The sequence below is a fragment of the Phycodurus eques genome, chromosome 13 (genome assembly GCF_024500275.1).
Source record: "Phycodurus eques isolate BA_2022a chromosome 13, UOR_Pequ_1.1, whole genome shotgun sequence".
Lineage (NCBI taxonomy): Eukaryota > Metazoa > Chordata > Actinopteri > Syngnathiformes > Syngnathidae > Phycodurus > Phycodurus eques.
Window position 1 is genome coordinate 8,703,276 of NC_084537.1, and position 18,387 is coordinate 8,721,662.

Sequence of the window (18,387 nt, forward strand, 5' to 3'; positions counted from 1 at the left end):
TTACACTCTAACCCTGATTTGAAACCCTAATTCTGCCTTGAATCCCTAATTAGAAATACTGACCCATGTTTGAATCCCTAATTTGCAACCCTAACCCGAGTTTGAAACTCCATCTTGAAATCCTAGCCCTGGTTTGAAACCCTAATTTGAAACCCTAAATCTAACTTGACAACCCAGTTTGAAATCTTAATTTGAAACATCAATTTGAAACCCTAACCCTAGTTTGAAACCCTAAACCTAATTTCCAACCCTAACTTTTAACCGAAACCCTGCTCTGAAGCCCTAACTTGAAACCCTATTACCCTGTGAGCTAAAGCTACGAGCTGGCTGACCTTGAGCTCGTAGTCGTCACGCGTGTCGCTCTCACTGCGCACGTCCTGCTTGACGTCCATTTCGTCTTTGAAGGGCTGAGTGGAGGGAGAGAGGGAGACAGAGGGCAGAAACTAAACCGTCAAACGACAAAACATACAGACAGACGGAGGGAGAGAAGGAGGGAGGGACGGCGAGAAAGGAGGAAGAGAGGGAGGAGAAGAAAGTTGCAACTTTTATTCATTTAGCTCATGAAATTGTAGTCCGACTGATTTATAGTAAAGAATATGAAATGATGAATAAACAATTTGACATATACATGTAACATTTTCTTTTTATTTTACAAGCATTTAATTATAAATATATATATTTTTAATGAATTACCAAAATAAATGATTCTACACATTTAGTCATAAATTTAGAAAATCAATTTCTCATTAAATAATTATTTAAGGCGGCACGGTGACCGACTGGTTAGAGCGTCTGCCTTACAGTTCTGAGGACCGGTGTTCAATCCCCGGCCCCGCCTGTGTGGAGTTTGCATGTTCTCCCCGTGCCTGTGTTGGTTTTCTCCGGGCAGTTCGGTTTCCTCCCACATCCCAAAAACATGCATGGTAGGTTAATTGACAACTCTAAATTGCCCGTAGGTGTGAACGTGAGTGCGAATGGTTGTTTGTTTGTATGTGCCCTGCGATTGGCTGGCAACCACTTCAGGGTGTGCCCCGCCTCCTGCCCGATGATAGCTGGGATAGGCTCCAGCATGCCCGCGACCCTAGTGAGGAGAAGCGGCTCAGAAAATGGATGGATGGATGGAATTTAAAAATATGAGTCAAATAAAGGCGGCACGGTGGACGACTGGTTAGAGCGTCAGCCTCACAGTTCTGAGGAGCGGGGTTCAATCCCCGGCCCCGCCTGTGTGGAGTTTGCATGTTCTCCCCGTCCCTGCGTGGGTTTTCTCCAGGCACTCCGGTTTCCTCCCACATCCCAAAAAAACATGCATTAATTGGAGACTAAATTGCCCGTAGGTGTGACTGTGAGTGCGAATGGTTGTTTGTTTGTATGTGCCCTGCGATTGGCTGGCAACCAGTTCAGGGTGTACCCCGCCTCCTGTCCGATGACAGCTGGGATAGGCCCACGACCCTAGTGAGGAGAAGCGGCTCAGAAAATGGATGGATGGATGGAGTCAAATAAACAATTATATATAGTTAAATTTAGTATTTATTGTCTTAAATCAGTGGTTATTAAGTATAATGTAATTATTAATAACAAATTAACAAAAATGAGAATGAATTATTTTATTTTTATATATTTTACATGAATTTTATTTATTTCTATTGATTTATCTCAATTATATAATTAATTGTTGTAAATAGCAAAATAAACAATTTTACAAAAACTTAACATTTTCTAAAATGTTATTAAACAATTGAGTAATTAATCATAACTAAATTATTACAAGTAAAATAAGAATTTTTTTTATGGACACATGAACTGCTTAACATATTTTACATGCATGTATTAAATTCTATTTTGTAATAATACTTTAATTTATACATTAATTACTATATACATTTTAAATGTATTTATTCATTTTTATTTATTTATATTCATCTCATTCCATAATTGGTTAATTGATTCATTGTAAGTTATAAAATACCAAATATTGGTATGATTATTGGCAAAGTAGTCACTGTTAAATTAATTATAAGTTACAAAATGAGAATATACTATTATTTAATGATTAACAAAACATTTTACAGACATTAAATTATTAAATTTTCTTTGTGTAGAGGAACTAATCTACAAATGAGCTAGTAAACCTGTCTTTAAAAAATAAAAAATTTAATCAGACAAAACGCACAAACGTTTGCCCAGCCCTGGTGTAGCCCCTCACGGAAAGTTACTGTATCAAGTTCCTACTAGTCAACGTGTGTTTGTACTCACAGAGTACATGGCCTTGACCATGCGCGTGGCTGTGGAGACGTTGGCTGCCTCCTCCTCCAAACTATGTGTCTCCTTGTTGACTGTCTCCACTTTGATATCGGCTTTACCCAGTGTCACTCCTCTATGACCTGGAAGGAAGTTTCAAGTCTCAGCAATGAGGCGACACAAGATTCATCTCCACTTTAAGGTTCCCGAAGCCAAGGTTTGTGAGCCAAAATGGTTGTTGATAGGAGGAAAATGCTAACATTTATTTCGGGCTAGGACACCACAGGGTGGAGTTTCCTCTGCATTTTATGGCCAATTCCGGTAGCCGTCTTTACTTTCCGGAATAAGAAACAAAGCAACATCAATGGCGACCCTGGAACAGTGCCTGCTAGAATAAATTGACCTAGATGACCATATGATGCGTTTAGTTATATTGTAATCAATCAAGAAGGCGGTGGCGTAGGTGTTATGTGCGGCTGAGTAGCTGAATACATCACAGCATGTGACTAAAACGGACCAATCACGAGAGATGATCTCCGTGGCATTCTGTAATTTGTGCCGTGTACGTGTCAAGTGCCGCATAGGGGCCGCGCGGCCCAATGCGTCAGTCACGCGATGCAATGTGGGCGCTGTCGCCCGTGCGACCCCTTTAGGCCTTTAGAGTTCCAAACTAGGATTTGGGTTTCAACAAACCAAATTAGATACATTAACTTGAAACATCCTAGTTTAAAATAGGGTTGTGAATCTCTGGCATGAAGTCGAATAGCTACATATCTAGATACACAGGTAGCGATTCGATTAAAATAACGATATCTTTTGAGCGGAACGTTTCTTACCATCTTACAAATTCTGCCTGTGTAATCAAACATATGAGCACAACAGTGTGTTTTCTAATTTACTAAATAAAAGTAGGGCTGTGAATTTCAAAATAAGAGCAAGTAAATAAAAAAGAAAGTATTACGTGTTCAAATAAAGTGCTTAACTTCAGAAACTTATTTGAAAAAAAAAACCTAACAAAATACAGATAATACTATGTTTTTCATATGGGTGGAAGCAAAATCATGCATTGCAAAAATGCATTATACATTGGCAGAAGGCTTTTCCAGAATTTTTAGGTCAACTTTGGGGTGTGTATTATACATGGGTGCGCATTGTACACGAGAAATTACAGTACCTTTGCCATATTGTCTGCATGTTTACAATCTGGGTCACACATTTTGCCGGTGTCGAAAGCGGACTTGTGATAATGTACGTAATGTGACGTTGCATTCAATGTTTACAATTGCTGGGAGAATGCTACTTTGCGATTGCTGTGACCACGAAAGTATCTTAAGTACGTAAACCCTATTTGATGTTGAAATAGTGACGCTATGGAGAAATGTAATTAAACTAGTAGTGTCACTAGTCTCCACCACTGCTGTGCTTAGTTGCAAACATGACATTATCTGCGAAACACAGCGTGAGACCTCTCGCGCTTGTTTTATTAAATGAAAACCATAAAGCCTCAGGCAAACGATTCCTAGCCTCGTGATATCTGGTCCACAGCACTATAACTGATGTACCTAAGGGTTCCTGGCAGATTTTTTATCGATAATCTAGTCTGCTCCCGATATAGTCGTATCACTCGCCTTTATGAAAAGATATTCAATTACATTGGTTTATTGTTCCCAACCCTAGTTTAAAACCCTAAATTTAAACCCGAACCCTGGCCAAAACCCACATTTGAAACCCTAATTCTCATATGAAACTTTAATTTTAAAACCTAACATCAGTTTGAATCTTAATTTGAAACCCTAACTCTAGTTTGGAACCTTAATTTGCAACCCTGGGTATAATTTGAAAGCCTAACCCTAGTTGAAAATCCTAAATTGACTGCCTAACTTGGAATACTATCTTGACACACTAACTGCCACTGGAACCCTAACGTGACAGCCTGAATTGAAAACCTAACTTGAAATCCTAATTTGAGAGCCCAGTTGGAAACCCTAAATTTAATGCTATGATAATATGTAATATGAAAACCTAATTTGACACCCTAATTTGGAAACCTGACAGTCTAATTTGAAACCCTACCTTGACCACTTAATTTGAAACCTTAACTCTAGTCCCAAATTTGAAACCATAACTTGACAGCCCACATTTCTCAAACAATTTAAACCTTCCAGCATTAAAATATTCACAAAATTCAGGACATCTTGGGAACCCCACTTTTCCACATTCACAAAATTCATACCATTCCAACAAGTCCACATTTACTATTAAAAAATACAATTGAAATGAATGAGACATTTTACAATCTTAATCAATTTAAATCTTCAATTCAAACCATTCCAACTTAAAAATGTTCAGCTCATTCAAATCATCTTGAGAAGTATTTTTTACATTCTTCAAATCCTCATTTATTATTTTTTTAAATCAGTCCACATTTTCCATGATAGTATCCCCAAATTAACGGACACATTTTAAAAAATGCACCGCTATCAATTAAGCTTTTTCAGTCTCAAAATCATTTCCCCCGCGTTTTGAATAATTGCACAGCATTTCAATTCAGTGTCAGCTCTTTAGCGTTCACACAGAATTTCTATAGAAACTGTATTCTCCAGTTGAATTTGACGTCGTGTGGAAAACATGCAGAAAATTCATCCTGTCAGGGCTCACCTTGTCTTCAGCTGCTTTCTTTATCTGGTGTATCAAAGATTATAAGAAAATAAGAGGGAGGTGCGTGGGCGTTCGGAGGCTGTTTGCTCATTTTCATGAATATTCATGAGTCTAATTTGAATAAAACGCTAAAGCGGAGGGCATATGTCGCAGAAGCTGAGTGAAAGATACGAGGAACTCACTGCCTTTGCGTTGGCGGTAGAAGAAGAAGCCAAGAACCAGGAGCAGCATGAGCAGTAAAATGGACGAGCCCACCGTGCCCCCGGCGATGATGCCCACCGGGACGATGTCTGAAAGGCACACGAAAAGCAAGTAAACATTGACATCCAAATCTCTAGAAACAGAGAAATCCAGCAGGTTATGTACCAAGGTGGAAGAGGGGCCCCCCCAAAAAGAATAACTGCCATTGCATTCAGGATATGGGTAAACGCAAACAGATTGGATTTAAAAGCAGAAATCTAACAGGTTGTTTTGCACCAAGGTGATACCATGGGTCAAAGAAATTTAATTAACAAAAAAAAAAGAGCGAGAAATCTAACAGGCTTTGAACTAAGGTGGGTCAATGCAAAAATACTACATTTAAAATAGAAATCCAACCGATATTGCACTAAGGTTATACCATGTGTCAACCAAATTAACTATAAAACAGAAATCCAGCAGATTTTGCACTAAGGCGATACCATGGCTCAACACAAAAGGACTAATTAAAAAATTATAAATCCAACAGCTTTTGCGCTGAGGTGATACCATGGGTCAACTCAAAAAGAACTGAAAAATAGAAATCCAACAGTTTGTTCACACTAGTGGGATAACATGGGTAAACACAAACAAACAAACAAACAAAAAATACAGGTTTGCACTTCGGTGTTGGTAATATCATGAGTCAACCCCAAATATAATTTAAAAAGAGAATAGAATACACTTTCTTCTCATGTTCATTTCTTGTAAAAATTATAGTTCAGAAATAAATTACAAGTACTTAAAAATAGGGAATTACTTTTCAATCACCCGGTACTCAGCAAATAAAGATTATTCTGATTCTGATCAAATTTAAAATCCAAAAGCCAACCAGAGCAGACTAACTTAAAAACATAAATTCATCAGGTGTTGTATCACAGGTCAACCCCCCAAATATTTACTTAGAAACACAAATCAAACAGTTCTTCGTGCACTAAGGTGATACGGTGGGTCAACCTAAACAGCTTAACTTAAAAAAAACTTTTTTTTGTCCTGTTCGGCTGTTAGGTCAGGCAGAATGGAAAATCTGTATCCCTTTAATGCCGGAACAGTTTCACTGTGTTTCGCCCGAAGTCCGCTGGGATAGGCTCCAGCGCCCCGCGACCCTAACCAGGATAAGAGGTGTTGAAAATGGTTGGATGGATGGAGTTTTACTGTGTCACAGTGGAGTTTTTAAGCTTCCGCCGTGGTATTATAATTGAGGTTTATTGAGGAACAGACTCGATCAGTTGAACAGAACAAAGTTTCTAGAAGGGAGAGAGAAACAAATACACAAGACAAAGCACTAATTCTAAACAGGATGAGAGAAGTAAATCACTACATTATCCACAACAATAAAACATTAAATATGAGTGTTGCATGGGGCTGTAGTGTGACACCCTGTGAGGAAAAGACAGGACAAGATAGAACAGAACAAGGACTGGAGAAGAGTATAAGTGGTAGAGTATAAGTGAGGGGATACACAAGCGATTTGCTAATTCATGAGTTATTTGTCGCAGTAAGTGAGTGCGTGACCCCACACCCAGTGAAAGAGTCCTCGGGGTGTGTGCCTGCGGATACATACTAGTAAATTGATACTGTTTTACATGGACAAAGACTGACAGAAGTGTCCTGCAATTGGTGTGGCCGCACCGCGGCGCCTGAGGACCCCACCCAATCAATCGAGGGGCGGGATCAGGCCCAGGGGTCCATCCGAGAGCATCCCGGCAGACGGGACACGTCCAACACCAAGGGACCCAGGGCGGTCGAACATTCTTGAACTACGGTGATATCCATTTTGAGGGAATGTCTATGTGAATGCCTGCGTGGCTTCATCCGGAGCTTGGATTGATCTGGTTAACTTTTGGGATTTGGAAAGGGCACTTGAATGCAAATATTCAGCGAACAGAGACACAAGAGCCAATGGTCAATTGAAAAACTGGCAGAAAGAAGAGACAAAATTGCCTTTTTGTTGTGTTTCCATACCGGTCTCCTCCAGGGTGATGATCATGGTGCGGGGCCCAAAGGAGTTCCAGGCGGTACAGTTGTAGGGCGAGTGGAAGTCTGATTCCATGACGTTGTTGATGGTGAGTGTGGAGAGGACGGCCCCACCCTGCAAAGGCGGCTTGCTCTGTTCTACCGTGTAGCGCTCCATCAGCGTGCCTTTCTCCTTCTCCCAGACGTTCTCCTTCCAGGCCCACACCTACAACACACATACACACGTCGTTGAGGTTTTTTGGGCCATGTCACCTCGCCAGATATCCACTGACGCGTTGTTATAATTGACTATGTCACGATGGCCTGACTTGAAAACAGGATATCAATTTTCTTTTACCGCTTATCCTCACGAGGGTCACGGGCTGCTGGAGCCTATCCCAGCTATCTCCAGGCGGGAGGCGGGGTACACCCTAAACTGGTCGCCGGCCAATTGCAGGGCACATAGAAACAAACAACCATTCGCACACACATTCAATCCTACGGGCAATTTAGAGTCTCCAATCAACCTACCATGCATGTTTTTGGGATGTGGGAGGAAACCAGAGTGCCCGGAGAAAACCCACCCAGGCACAGGGAGAGCAAACTCCACACAGGTGTGGCTGGGATTTGAACCCCAGTCCCCAGAACTGTCAGGCAGATGTGCTAACCAGTCGCACACCGTGCCAAACAGGATATCATTTGAGATAGTTTCCCTAAATGCACATTAGAAGTGGATCGGATTGTAATTGAACACAGAGTATCGTTCCAAAACTGAAGTGAAACATATCACATCATTATTGCTGTGGATTGTACTGTACCACATTGAAATATATCTTTGGAGTGTCTTTGAAAATTCAGCTGGCAGCCTGGATGAATATGCGGACACTCTCATATCATATATCAGTTTCTGTGAAGAGGTGTGTATACCAACAGTCATTTCGCATGTTCAATAACAACAAACTGTGATTCACTGCCAAACTTAAGCAACTTCGCCAGGCTAAAGAGGACACATATCAAAGTGGGGATAAGCCCCTGTATAATCGCGCTAGAAACCAGCTGACTAAAGAAATTAACATTGCAAATTAAGAAATTATGCCGTAAAATTAGAAAAACAGTTTATCGCTAACGACTAAATCAGTCTGGCGTGCATTACAATCGGTAATCAATTACAAGTGACCAACCTCTCAAGCTGAGAACAATAAAAGACTAGCCGACGACTTGAGCACCTTATATTGCAGATTTGAAAAGGACACTTTCACACCCTTCACCCACTTAGCCGCACCACCGACCACCATCACACCTCTGACTTCTGCGTTGACCAGCCACGTACAGGATGTGAGATGCATCTTCAAATAACAAATGGAACTGTGTGAAGTACCATCCTGTTTCAAACGCTCCACCATCATCCCAGTCCCTAAGAAACCTGCAATCTTGGGTCTGAATGACTAGCCCTGACATCGGTGGTCATGAAGTCATTCGAACGCCTCGTGCTGGACCACCTCAAGAGCATCACAGGTCCCCTGGTGGACCCCCTGCAGTTTGCCTACCGAGCAAAGAGGTCTGCGGAGGATGCTGTCATCATGGGACTGCACTTCATCCTAGAACACCTCGATGGCGCGGGGACCTACGCAAGGATCTTGTTCGTGGATTTCAGCTCTGGATTCAACACCATCTTCCCCGAACTCCTCTCCTCCAAGCTTCTCCAGCTCAGCATCTCGCCTGCCATCTGCCAGTGGATTTACAGCTTCCTGACGGGCAGGACACAGCAGGTGAGACTGGGGGACACCACCTCATCTACATGCACCAACAGCACCAGGGCGCCCCAAGGTTGTGTCCTCTCTCCACAGCTCTTCTCTCTCTAAATGAACGACTGCACCTCAACGCACCTGGCTGTCAAACTCCTGAAGTTTGCAGACGACACCACAGTCATCAGCCTCATCAAAGACGGTGACAAGTCTGCGTATCGACAGGAAGTGGAGCTTCTGGAGCTGTGGGTGCGGCCGAACACGCTCAAGACTGTAGAGATGATCGTGCACTTCTGTAGGCATCCTTCGCCACAGCTGCCCCTCACACTGTCCAACTGCCCTGTGATAACCGTCAAGACCTTCAAGTTCCTGGGAATTACAGCCTTTCAGGGCCTCAAGTGGGAGATCAACATCAACTCCATCCTCAAAAAGGCCCAGCAGATGATGAACTTCCTGCGGCTTCTGAGGACGCACGGCCTGCCACAGGAGCTGTTGAGGCAGTTCTACACAGCGGTCATTGAATCAGTCCTCTGTTCTTCCATCTTAGTCTGGTATGGTGCTGCTACAAAAAAGGACAAACTCCAACTGCAAAGGACAATCAAAACTGCTGAAAAGATTGTCGGTACGCCCCTACCCACTCTTGAGGACTTGCACGCTGCCATAACTAAACAAGAGCATGCAAAATCCACCTCTTCCAGCTCCTTCCCTCAGGTAGGCGCAACCGAAAAATGCAAACTAAAACAAGCAGACATTCCAACACCTTCCCTCTTGCCATTAACTTCTTAAGCAGTTAATTTACAATTCCATTGCAACATGCTGCCAATTTTTTGTCCTGAGTTTTTTCTGTCGGGAAAACTATTCATTACTCGTGCACTCACTGTAATAGTCTTTCCACGCTGCACTATTTGCATATCTGTTGTTGACCAATACTGGCCACTCTACAACATTTGCACAATCGACGTGTCCCAGATTATCGCATTAATAATCACTTTAAACTGCATTTTGCACAATGGTCATTGCATCGGACTATTGCTCTATTAATCATTCAAACTGCTCTAATTGCTAGAGGACTCTGGATCTTTTTGCACAATTGTCAAAAAATAAATAAAAACAATAATATTAATTGCTCCAGCATTACCATATTACTGGCAACCTTTTAGTGATCAGTGACAGTTTTTAATTTTTTAAAATTTATGTCTCAATAATATTCTCTGTCAATTGACTGTCTGTTGTCGTACTAGAGCGGCTCCAACTACCGCAGAGAAATTCCTCGTGTGTTTTTGACCTACTTGGGAAATAAAGATTATTCTGATTATGATAAACCGGAATTGAAAATAATTGTCTCATAATTAGAGTGAATTGTGTTATATCCCATTGTAATTTGTGAATTGTTCCACATCGCAGGTGGAGTGCATCGTATTGTAATTGGAGTGAATAGTATGGTACTGCCTCGCAATCAAGAGTTAATCATATTACATCATAATTAGAGTCAATCGTATGTCATCACATTGGAAATGGAGTGAATTGTATCCTATTGCATCATAACTAGTGTGAAGCGTATCACATCCCATCGCATCGCAATTCGACTCAATTGAATCGCAACTGGAGCAAATCGTATTGGAGTAAATCATATGGTATTCCATTGTAATTGGAGTGAATCATTGCATCTCATCAATATTGGAGTTAATGACATTGGAATTTGAGTGAATGTTATCACATTGTACCACATCATAATTGTAGTGAATCGTATTGTATCACAACATAATTCGATTTAATCTTATTGTACCACATTGTAATTGGAGTGAAGTATGTTGAAATTTGAGTGAATCGTATCATGTAGTATCGTAATTGGAGTGAAGCCCATTTTAACATATGCCATTGTAATTCCATTAAAGCATTTGTAACTGGAGCAAATCTTATTGTTATTGGAGAGAATTACTTTGTACAGTAATTGGTGTGACTCGCATGGGATCACATAAAAATTGGAGTGTGTCGCATTGAAACTGGAGTGAATCACATCGTAATTGGAGAGAATAGCATTGTAATAGGAGTGAATTGCATCGTAATCAGAGTGAATTGTCTCATCATAAATGGAGTGAATCGCACAATAAATTAAGTTAAGTGAGTTAATGGTGTCATATTGTAATTGAAGTGAATCAAATGGTATCACTTCATAATTGGCAGGGGGGGTTTCTGATATGGGCCCTGGGCGGTATTCTTTGGGGGGTTGGGTGGTTGGGGTGTCGAGTGCCACTTGACGATTGTCTAGGGGTGCGCAAACGATAGGCGGTCGGACAGGGCGCATAGACTTTTGACATTAATTTTACTGGAGGCAAATCTCCGACAGCACCCTTGATACCCCCCTCTCCAGGACCGCCTCTGGTAATTGGAGGGAAATGTATCGCATTGTAATTTGGGTGTATCACATTGTATCATAATTAAACTGAATAATTTCTTAGCTGGAGGTGGAAAAGACATCCGTGGTGTTGTCTATAATGATTGACATATTCGCAAAAAGTAGACAAGTCCAGAAAAAGACTGTTCACCACAAGCTTAAAGTGTGCTTTAACTCGCGTTACCGAGATTGCAACGGCTAAAATAGAACTGAAATGTGATTAGTCATGCCTTACATTAGCGATAGTCACTTCCATCGCGTAAATTCCTGCAGATTTACTCTCTTTATGGAGAATAATGTGCACACAGACGGATTTATTTAGGACGATCTAGCAGCGTGCATACAGACACGCACACAAACACACACGCACCACACACTCCATTTTTTATAAGTCCTTGTGTCTGTGCATTAAGCCGCGACTATAATGTCGTATCACATTATACGCTCACAGCTCCAAGGCCATGCGGCGGGGGTTCTGAAGCCTCCTAAAAGCTCTGATTTCTGTCATGTCGGCACAGCAAAAATTGGATAATTGCCGCTGAGGGGTGCAGCTGAAATGTCGTTTTTTTGGGTGCAAGTGTTCACACGCATGCAAGCATTGAAATGAGCCGTCACTTTGTGCTAGAAATGTAGTTCCATCAAGTGTGATTTGAAGAGAAAAAAATAGGGTTAACACATTCCTTCAAAGAATCAAACTCACGCTGCAGTCAAAAGGTTGGGGATGCAACACAAAGAAAAAAATCACTCGATGCATAATACATAGAGCTGGCATGAAACGTTGAGCAGTCGACTGTATTCTTTTGCCGGTAGCCTGCTCGGATTACTTTTCATATGGTCAAAAAGACGTTAAAGAGGGATTGATTCAGCGTGAATGATCTTACGATCTTGTCCGGTGGGGGTGTGCTGGCAATGTAGCACTTGATCTCGCCTCGTTCGCCCCGGACAGCATACTGGACTGGATCGCTGGAGATTATGGGTGGGCCTGGACAGGGCAAAGCAAAATATAAATGAACTGCCAAAAGGTAGGAAGATAGCTAAGATTGGTAGGAAGGAAACTTTATAGTTAGTAAGGCTAGGACTCGCCCTCTGAATCCCGATTTGTTATTCATATTGACAGTAATGAATGACTTCCGAATCAGAATCGAATCGTTACTCCTTGTACTTTTCCGAAATAAAGACATGACATAGTCCAACAAATGAAAAATACAAATATTAAAAAACTGTCGACTGAACCGGAAAGGGAGTATGGCAGCACATTTTGCCTGCTGCTCCTCCCTCTAGAAAGGTTTTTCTTTTTCTTTTAAAATGAAAAAAAAAAAACTTTAACTAGGATCCTTCAACATACCGTAGACAAAAGTAGAGTTGGTTTTCCCCTGTCAGTGCCATAAATGCTCAGTGGCTGGGTCCAGCTGTCTCCTTGCTAGCCGGCTATCAAGCTGGCGAGCCCTCGCAATCTGCCATGCTGTATTGAAGCAACTTTCCCCCATTCATTCTGCCGCAGTCGCTGGCTACCTTGGCGATGGCTGCTTTTTGGCTACACATATTAGTGCAGCTGCTCAAGCTAGGCTATCAGACACCTCCTTCTCCAGAGATCTTGGTGCTCACATACGCAGAAAATATGCGCAGTAAATCCAAATGCTGTCAGCCATAAACAAAGGCCAAATGTAGCGTGGCAGCAGTTGCAGCTCTTTGTCAGAATAAAATAAGTAGTATGTTATTCTTTGATATGTTGTGATTTAAATCCAAAAATTCTGATTCAGTGTTTGTTTATTTTAGGCGGAATCAAATCCCAATTCGAGTCACCACTGATTCCTGAACAGCCCTAATTGTTAACTAAGTAGTCCAATGGGTGGTCAAGATAATTATGTAGGTAAGTCCACAGTGGTACCGCCACTTACAAGTGTGCTGACATTTGTGTTTTTCAAGATATGACTCGTCAAATTACTTGCTTTGACTTAAAAGCAAAATTTTGAGATACAAGCACTAGACGGTGATAGTGAACTCAACTCACTTTACAACAAGCAGCAGTTTTACATTGTGAACAATTCTTCAAAAAAAGAGATTCATCTGTTTGATTCCATGTTTATTGCCACGCTCTGTTGAAATTTACTGTCAACTAAAAATAAAAAAGGAGAATTACACATTGTTTATTTAAAACCATACATACATACGTAACTTTGCCTTATATGAAGTCCATTAGCTTAATGCTAACACGCAATGCAAAATGCCATATAAGGGGTAAAGAAACTAGCATTCAATGTTGCTGTGTTATAAGCCTTTAAGTAATGGATATTTGAACACAAACAATGTAGCAACATATATAGACAGACCACATAACAACACTCACAGGCATATATTATTTATCCTCTCTGAAAAACATATATTACTGCAGCTTACTCAGCAGTTGTGACTGTCTTTTGTTGTTTATACGTATGTTAAACTGCCTCCTAGTGAGAGAAGGAGTCACTCACTGAATTAATGATGATGCACAAATTGGTTAAATCTTTACATTCTATGAAATTATGCTATTACCGTACATTTTTATAAAGTACAATATTTACAGTGCTATTTTTGTTGATTAAAAAACTGTTTTTTGTTGATTTTTATTGGGTGGGTGGAATGGATTAATGGAATTTCCATTCATTTCAATAGGGAAAGATGACTTTCTAGACGAGTACTTAGAGCATGGTCACAGAATAAATTAAATTCATCAGTCGAGGAACCACTGGTTGTATGTAGGAAGGTAGGTAGATCGGCAGTGAGGTGGATCATAAGTCACACTGACTGGTGGGTAAATAGGTATGTTGATAGGAGACAGGTAGGTGAAAAATTAGGATCACAGTAAACAAAAAGGTGAGTAGGAAGGCAGGTTGGAAGTCAAAGAGGCTGGTAAGTCAAACGGTAAGTAAGTAAAAAGGAAAGTGAGTAGGTAGTGGTACATGGCCGGGTAGATGGGAACTCACCATTGACCGTGAGCGTCACTTCGGTCTCACCCACGCCGATGCGCGGCACGATGGCCTTGCACACATACTGGCCGGCATCCGCTTGGCTCACTGACTTCAAGTACAGCTGGTTGTTGTTACTAAGCACCTGCACACACATTGACATGGACACATAAGCAGAGACATAGACAAGCATAGACTAGAGTAAACAGCAGAGTCTGCTTGGGAGGCGTAGTTGAGCCAGACAGGGCGAGCGAGAGCAGCATATTTAATTCATAAAACATGTTGATTTACTCAGCAGGCTCCATTAGCTTTTTTCTCCTGGAGCTTTCTCTTAAACTGTTGGGCATGAATTAAAGATTTAGGACACGGAGAGTCTTTCTACAAAGTGTCTACTTTACAACTAAGCAAACATTTATGAAGTCAGGCTTTTTTTTAAACACTGATGGAAGAGTTTCTGGAGAATTACCCTGTGATATGGGTATCCCCTTTGTGTTGCTGTCCAACTGTATAACATGTCGCCTTTTTACAGTATACAGGAGAGTCAGAATTGACAATTGCGGACCTTCAGTGTGGTACCATATTGTGCCACAACATGTCGGACAGCACTGAGTTCTACTGGGAATGATGTAGCGTAATAAAAAGAAAGAAGAAGAGGCAGAGAAAGTCCCTAACTAAACTCCAATAACATTGTAAATACTGTAGGTAGCTTTTGTAGACAGGCTGGGTGGTAGGTAAATAGAAAGGTACATAGTCAGAATTTAAGTACTAAGCAGATATTTAGGTAGCTTAAACCTGATATTTGCGAATAAGTAGGAAGATACGTTAGTCAGGAGGTAGGAAGTAAGGCCAGATGGTAAGTAAACAGGCAAGTAAGTAAGAATGTACATTATGTATGTAGGTAGGTAGATCGGAAGGGTGGTGTGTTAGGTTAGTAGTTAACCATGCATTTGTAAGTAGTAAGAAGTCAAGCTGACAAATTAACTGGTAAAGTATTTAGGTCGGGAGACAGGATAGTCAGTAACTGGGTGGTATTTCAAGAGGTAGTTTGGTAGAAGAGTAGGTCAAATTCTCACCATGTTGGAGCCCTTCTTGGTCCAGGTCAGGGTAAGCGGGGGGTTTCCAGACCACTTGCAGTTCAGGGTGACGTCCGAGTTCACATCCACCGCGATGGGCCGGGGTTCTACCACCAGGATGGGTCCAACTGAAACATGATAGAATTCAAGAAATAACTTAAACTCAAAGTACGAAGATGGTTACCTGTCTCCCCTCCTCCTTTCTTCCATATGCCATCAAGTCTTCAGTAAAGGTACAAGTGATGTTAAATGTTCATTTATCCAATCCATTATTCATTTATACTGTATTTGTTTCACATTGTAGTCACTGATGGTGTAGTGGTACACTCGCCTGACTTTGGTGCAGGCAGCATGGGTTCAGTTCTCACACACTGACTGTGTGAATGTGAGTGCGAATGGTTGTCTGTGTCTATATGTGCCCTGTGACTGACTGGCGACCAGTTCAGGGTGTAGTCTGCCTTTCGCCTGAAGTCAGCTGGGATAGGCTCCAGCGGCCCGCATCCCTGAACAGGATAAGCGTTGTTGAGAATGGATTGACGTTTCACATTGTTTTCAGTTTGTAAACGATAGTTATTCTCAATAAAATGTTGTTTTTTTTTGTTAATATTCTTGGGTGTTTGGGATGGAGTAATTTGATTTTTTTTTTTAAATATGTAGCAGCTACATAGGCAGGTAGGTAGGTAATGAATCTGACGAAGCCGCGACATGCCGAATGTCACATGACCAAAACCTGAACACGGGATAGCTTACTTCTTGTGTATGCTATCCTAACGAGCGTGACTACAATTTGAGTATATGATTTTTTTTTATTTTATTTTTTTTAAAGGAGAACTTGCTAAAATTAGATTTTCTTGATGGCTGGTGTCTTTTGACAGAAGTTAAATACATGTATACTATATCTTTATTTATACATATATGATATACCATATGTATATCACATGAACGAAGCCTAAACATCAAATATTGTCATCTTTGGTGGCTTTGTGGTGACATCTTGTGTTTAAAAAAAGACATTTAAAGTCCCTACGGTTGCTTTGTCACAGCCGCCTTTGCCATTCACCGGGAGGAAGTGCTTTGACCCGTTTTACCAAATGCAGAAATAAGTTCGCATATACGGGATTGGTAAGACCGGTTGGTGAAATGTACAGTACTGTATGTACAGTAGGTCAATATACAGGATGGTTGGTAATTTGGAGATATTTCAATAGGTAGGAAAACAATGAAACTGGCATTTCCTTAAATAGGTAGGTAGGCAATTCCATTCCAACATGCTGGCAATTTTTTGACTTGCGTTTATTGTCACATTTCTGTGGAGCCAACTATACATTACTCGTGCACTCACTGTAGCAGTCTCACCACGCTGCACTATTTGCATATCTGTTGTTGACCAATACTGGCCACTCATGCCAGAGTGTCATCTGCTCCATTGGCACACTGATTGAGGAGTATCTGCAACATTTGCACAATCAACATTGTCCCAGATTATCGCACGACTCGCTTGAAGTCTCGGCATCCTTTGCACAATGGTCATTGCACCAGACTATTGCAATATCAGTCTTTCGAACTGCTCGAAGTGCTAGAGGACTCTGCATCTTTTTGCACAATTGTCAAAAATAAATACAAATAAAATTATACCGGCATTACCAGATAACTAGCAACCCTTTATTCCTCAGTGACTGTTTTTTGTCAATGTCTTTATGTCTCAAAAGTGTTCTCTGTCAATTGACTGTCTGTTGTTGTCCTAGAGCGGCTCCAACTACCAGAGACAAATTCCTTGTGTGTTTTTTGGACATACTTGGCAAATAACGCTGATTCTGATTGAGACGGATAGGAAGTCAGACAATTTATTGTGGGGAAAAAATACCCTGCTGGGCAGAGTCTAAGGTGGAAATGCAGCTATTTTACTGACTCTTTAACCTCTCACACTGTCCCCAATGAGCCACTATAGGAATCCCTGCCCTCTGGAACACAGATTCACAGGATCCAAAGACCACGTCTTTGGTACTTACAGTGTACATCCACCAGGATGCTGACATTGGTGCTGCCAACCGCGTTGAAGACCTGACAGGACACAGGTTCGGTGAAGAAGGAGTGGTCGGCCGTGGTGGCAAATACGCTCTCTCTGGCGCCCTCTAGCAGCACGCCACCCTTCGCCCACCTGGCGGAGATGCGGTAGATGGTAATGTTTAGTCAATCTACTCGACAAAGTATGGCAGGGGCTCTATATTCCAGTACTGCGGACCTGTAGCCCATGATGGGCGGGTTGGCGGTGGCCTGGCAGGTGAAGGTTACCCTCTCGCCCTCCAGAACCGAGCGAGGCTCAATAGACAACGTCACTGTCGGTGGATCTGTAGACAGCACCAAATATTGAGGATAATTAGTAGTAAGTAGTATTAGCATGGGTGTTGCTAACGCATCCGTTTTATCAGAACTAAACAACTGATCTTCATTAAAAATATGAGCATGGATGTCGCTAAAGTGGCAGTTCTATCAGACCTTGGCCTTGATTATAAGAATGGATGTTATTAGCAGTTTTAACAGAAATGGGGAACGTATTCAATAAAAGTCTTGGCAATTAAGGAAGTTTTATCAGAGCTGACCAATACAGTATGTCTACAGTAAAGTTTAGCTAAGATGTTAAACTGGCAATTTTATCAGAACTGTACGACATATCTGCATTAAAATAACTCGCATGGATGTTGCTAAGGCAGCTGTTTTATCAGAACTGAGCCACATGTCTTGATAAAAGGCATAAGCATGTATGTTAGCAGCAGTTTGATCAAAGCTGGGCCTTCATGAGCAATATTAGAATTGATGTTAGCAGCGGTTTTATAAGAAATTGCGCTATTAGTTGGCCCTCCTTTGGCATTTTGCATCGTGTGTTAGCACTAAGCTAGAAGACTTTAGTAAGGCAAAGTTATGTGGTTTGGTGAAATAAACAAAGTGTAATTATTTTTTATTATGTTTAGTTTGAAAGAAAATCTCAACTTTTAGTAGCAATAAACAGCTTGATGCCTCTTATTTGATTAATTGTTCAGTATCTGCCAAACTGCTGCTTGTTGTGAAGTGATTTAAGTTGACTGGCACCAGACAGTGCTCATATTTTTTGCTCACAACTCACGTCTAAGAAAGAATTTAGC

The 18,387-nt window shown here is 41.2% G+C and overlaps 1 protein-coding gene across 2 annotated transcripts in view; it reads right to left on the reverse strand.

Moving 5' to 3' along the window:
* The window catches only part of kirrel1b (kirre like nephrin family adhesion molecule 1b), an 87,249-nt gene that overhangs the window by 2,416 nt on the left and 66,446 nt on the right, over positions 1 to 18,387 (reverse strand). The window contains exons 6-14 of one of the 2 annotated variants that reach the window (XM_061695085.1): positions 17,490 to 17,595; positions 17,257 to 17,405; positions 15,248 to 15,375; positions 14,193 to 14,319; positions 12,111 to 12,211; positions 7,099 to 7,315; positions 5,079 to 5,186; positions 2,254 to 2,381; positions 333 to 407 (exon numbers count right to left, since the gene is read on the reverse strand). In XM_061695085.1, coding sequence (XP_061551069.1) covers positions 333 to 407; positions 2,254 to 2,381; positions 5,079 to 5,186; positions 7,099 to 7,315; positions 12,111 to 12,211; positions 14,193 to 14,319; positions 15,248 to 15,375; positions 17,257 to 17,405; positions 17,490 to 17,595 — 1,139 coding nt within the window. Of the gene's footprint in view, positions 1 to 332; positions 444 to 2,253; positions 2,382 to 5,078; positions 5,187 to 7,098; positions 7,316 to 12,110; positions 12,212 to 14,192; positions 14,320 to 15,247; positions 15,376 to 17,256; positions 17,406 to 17,489; positions 17,596 to 18,387 lie in introns of both variants that reach the window. The other variant, XM_061695084.1, reaches the window with a different exon arrangement.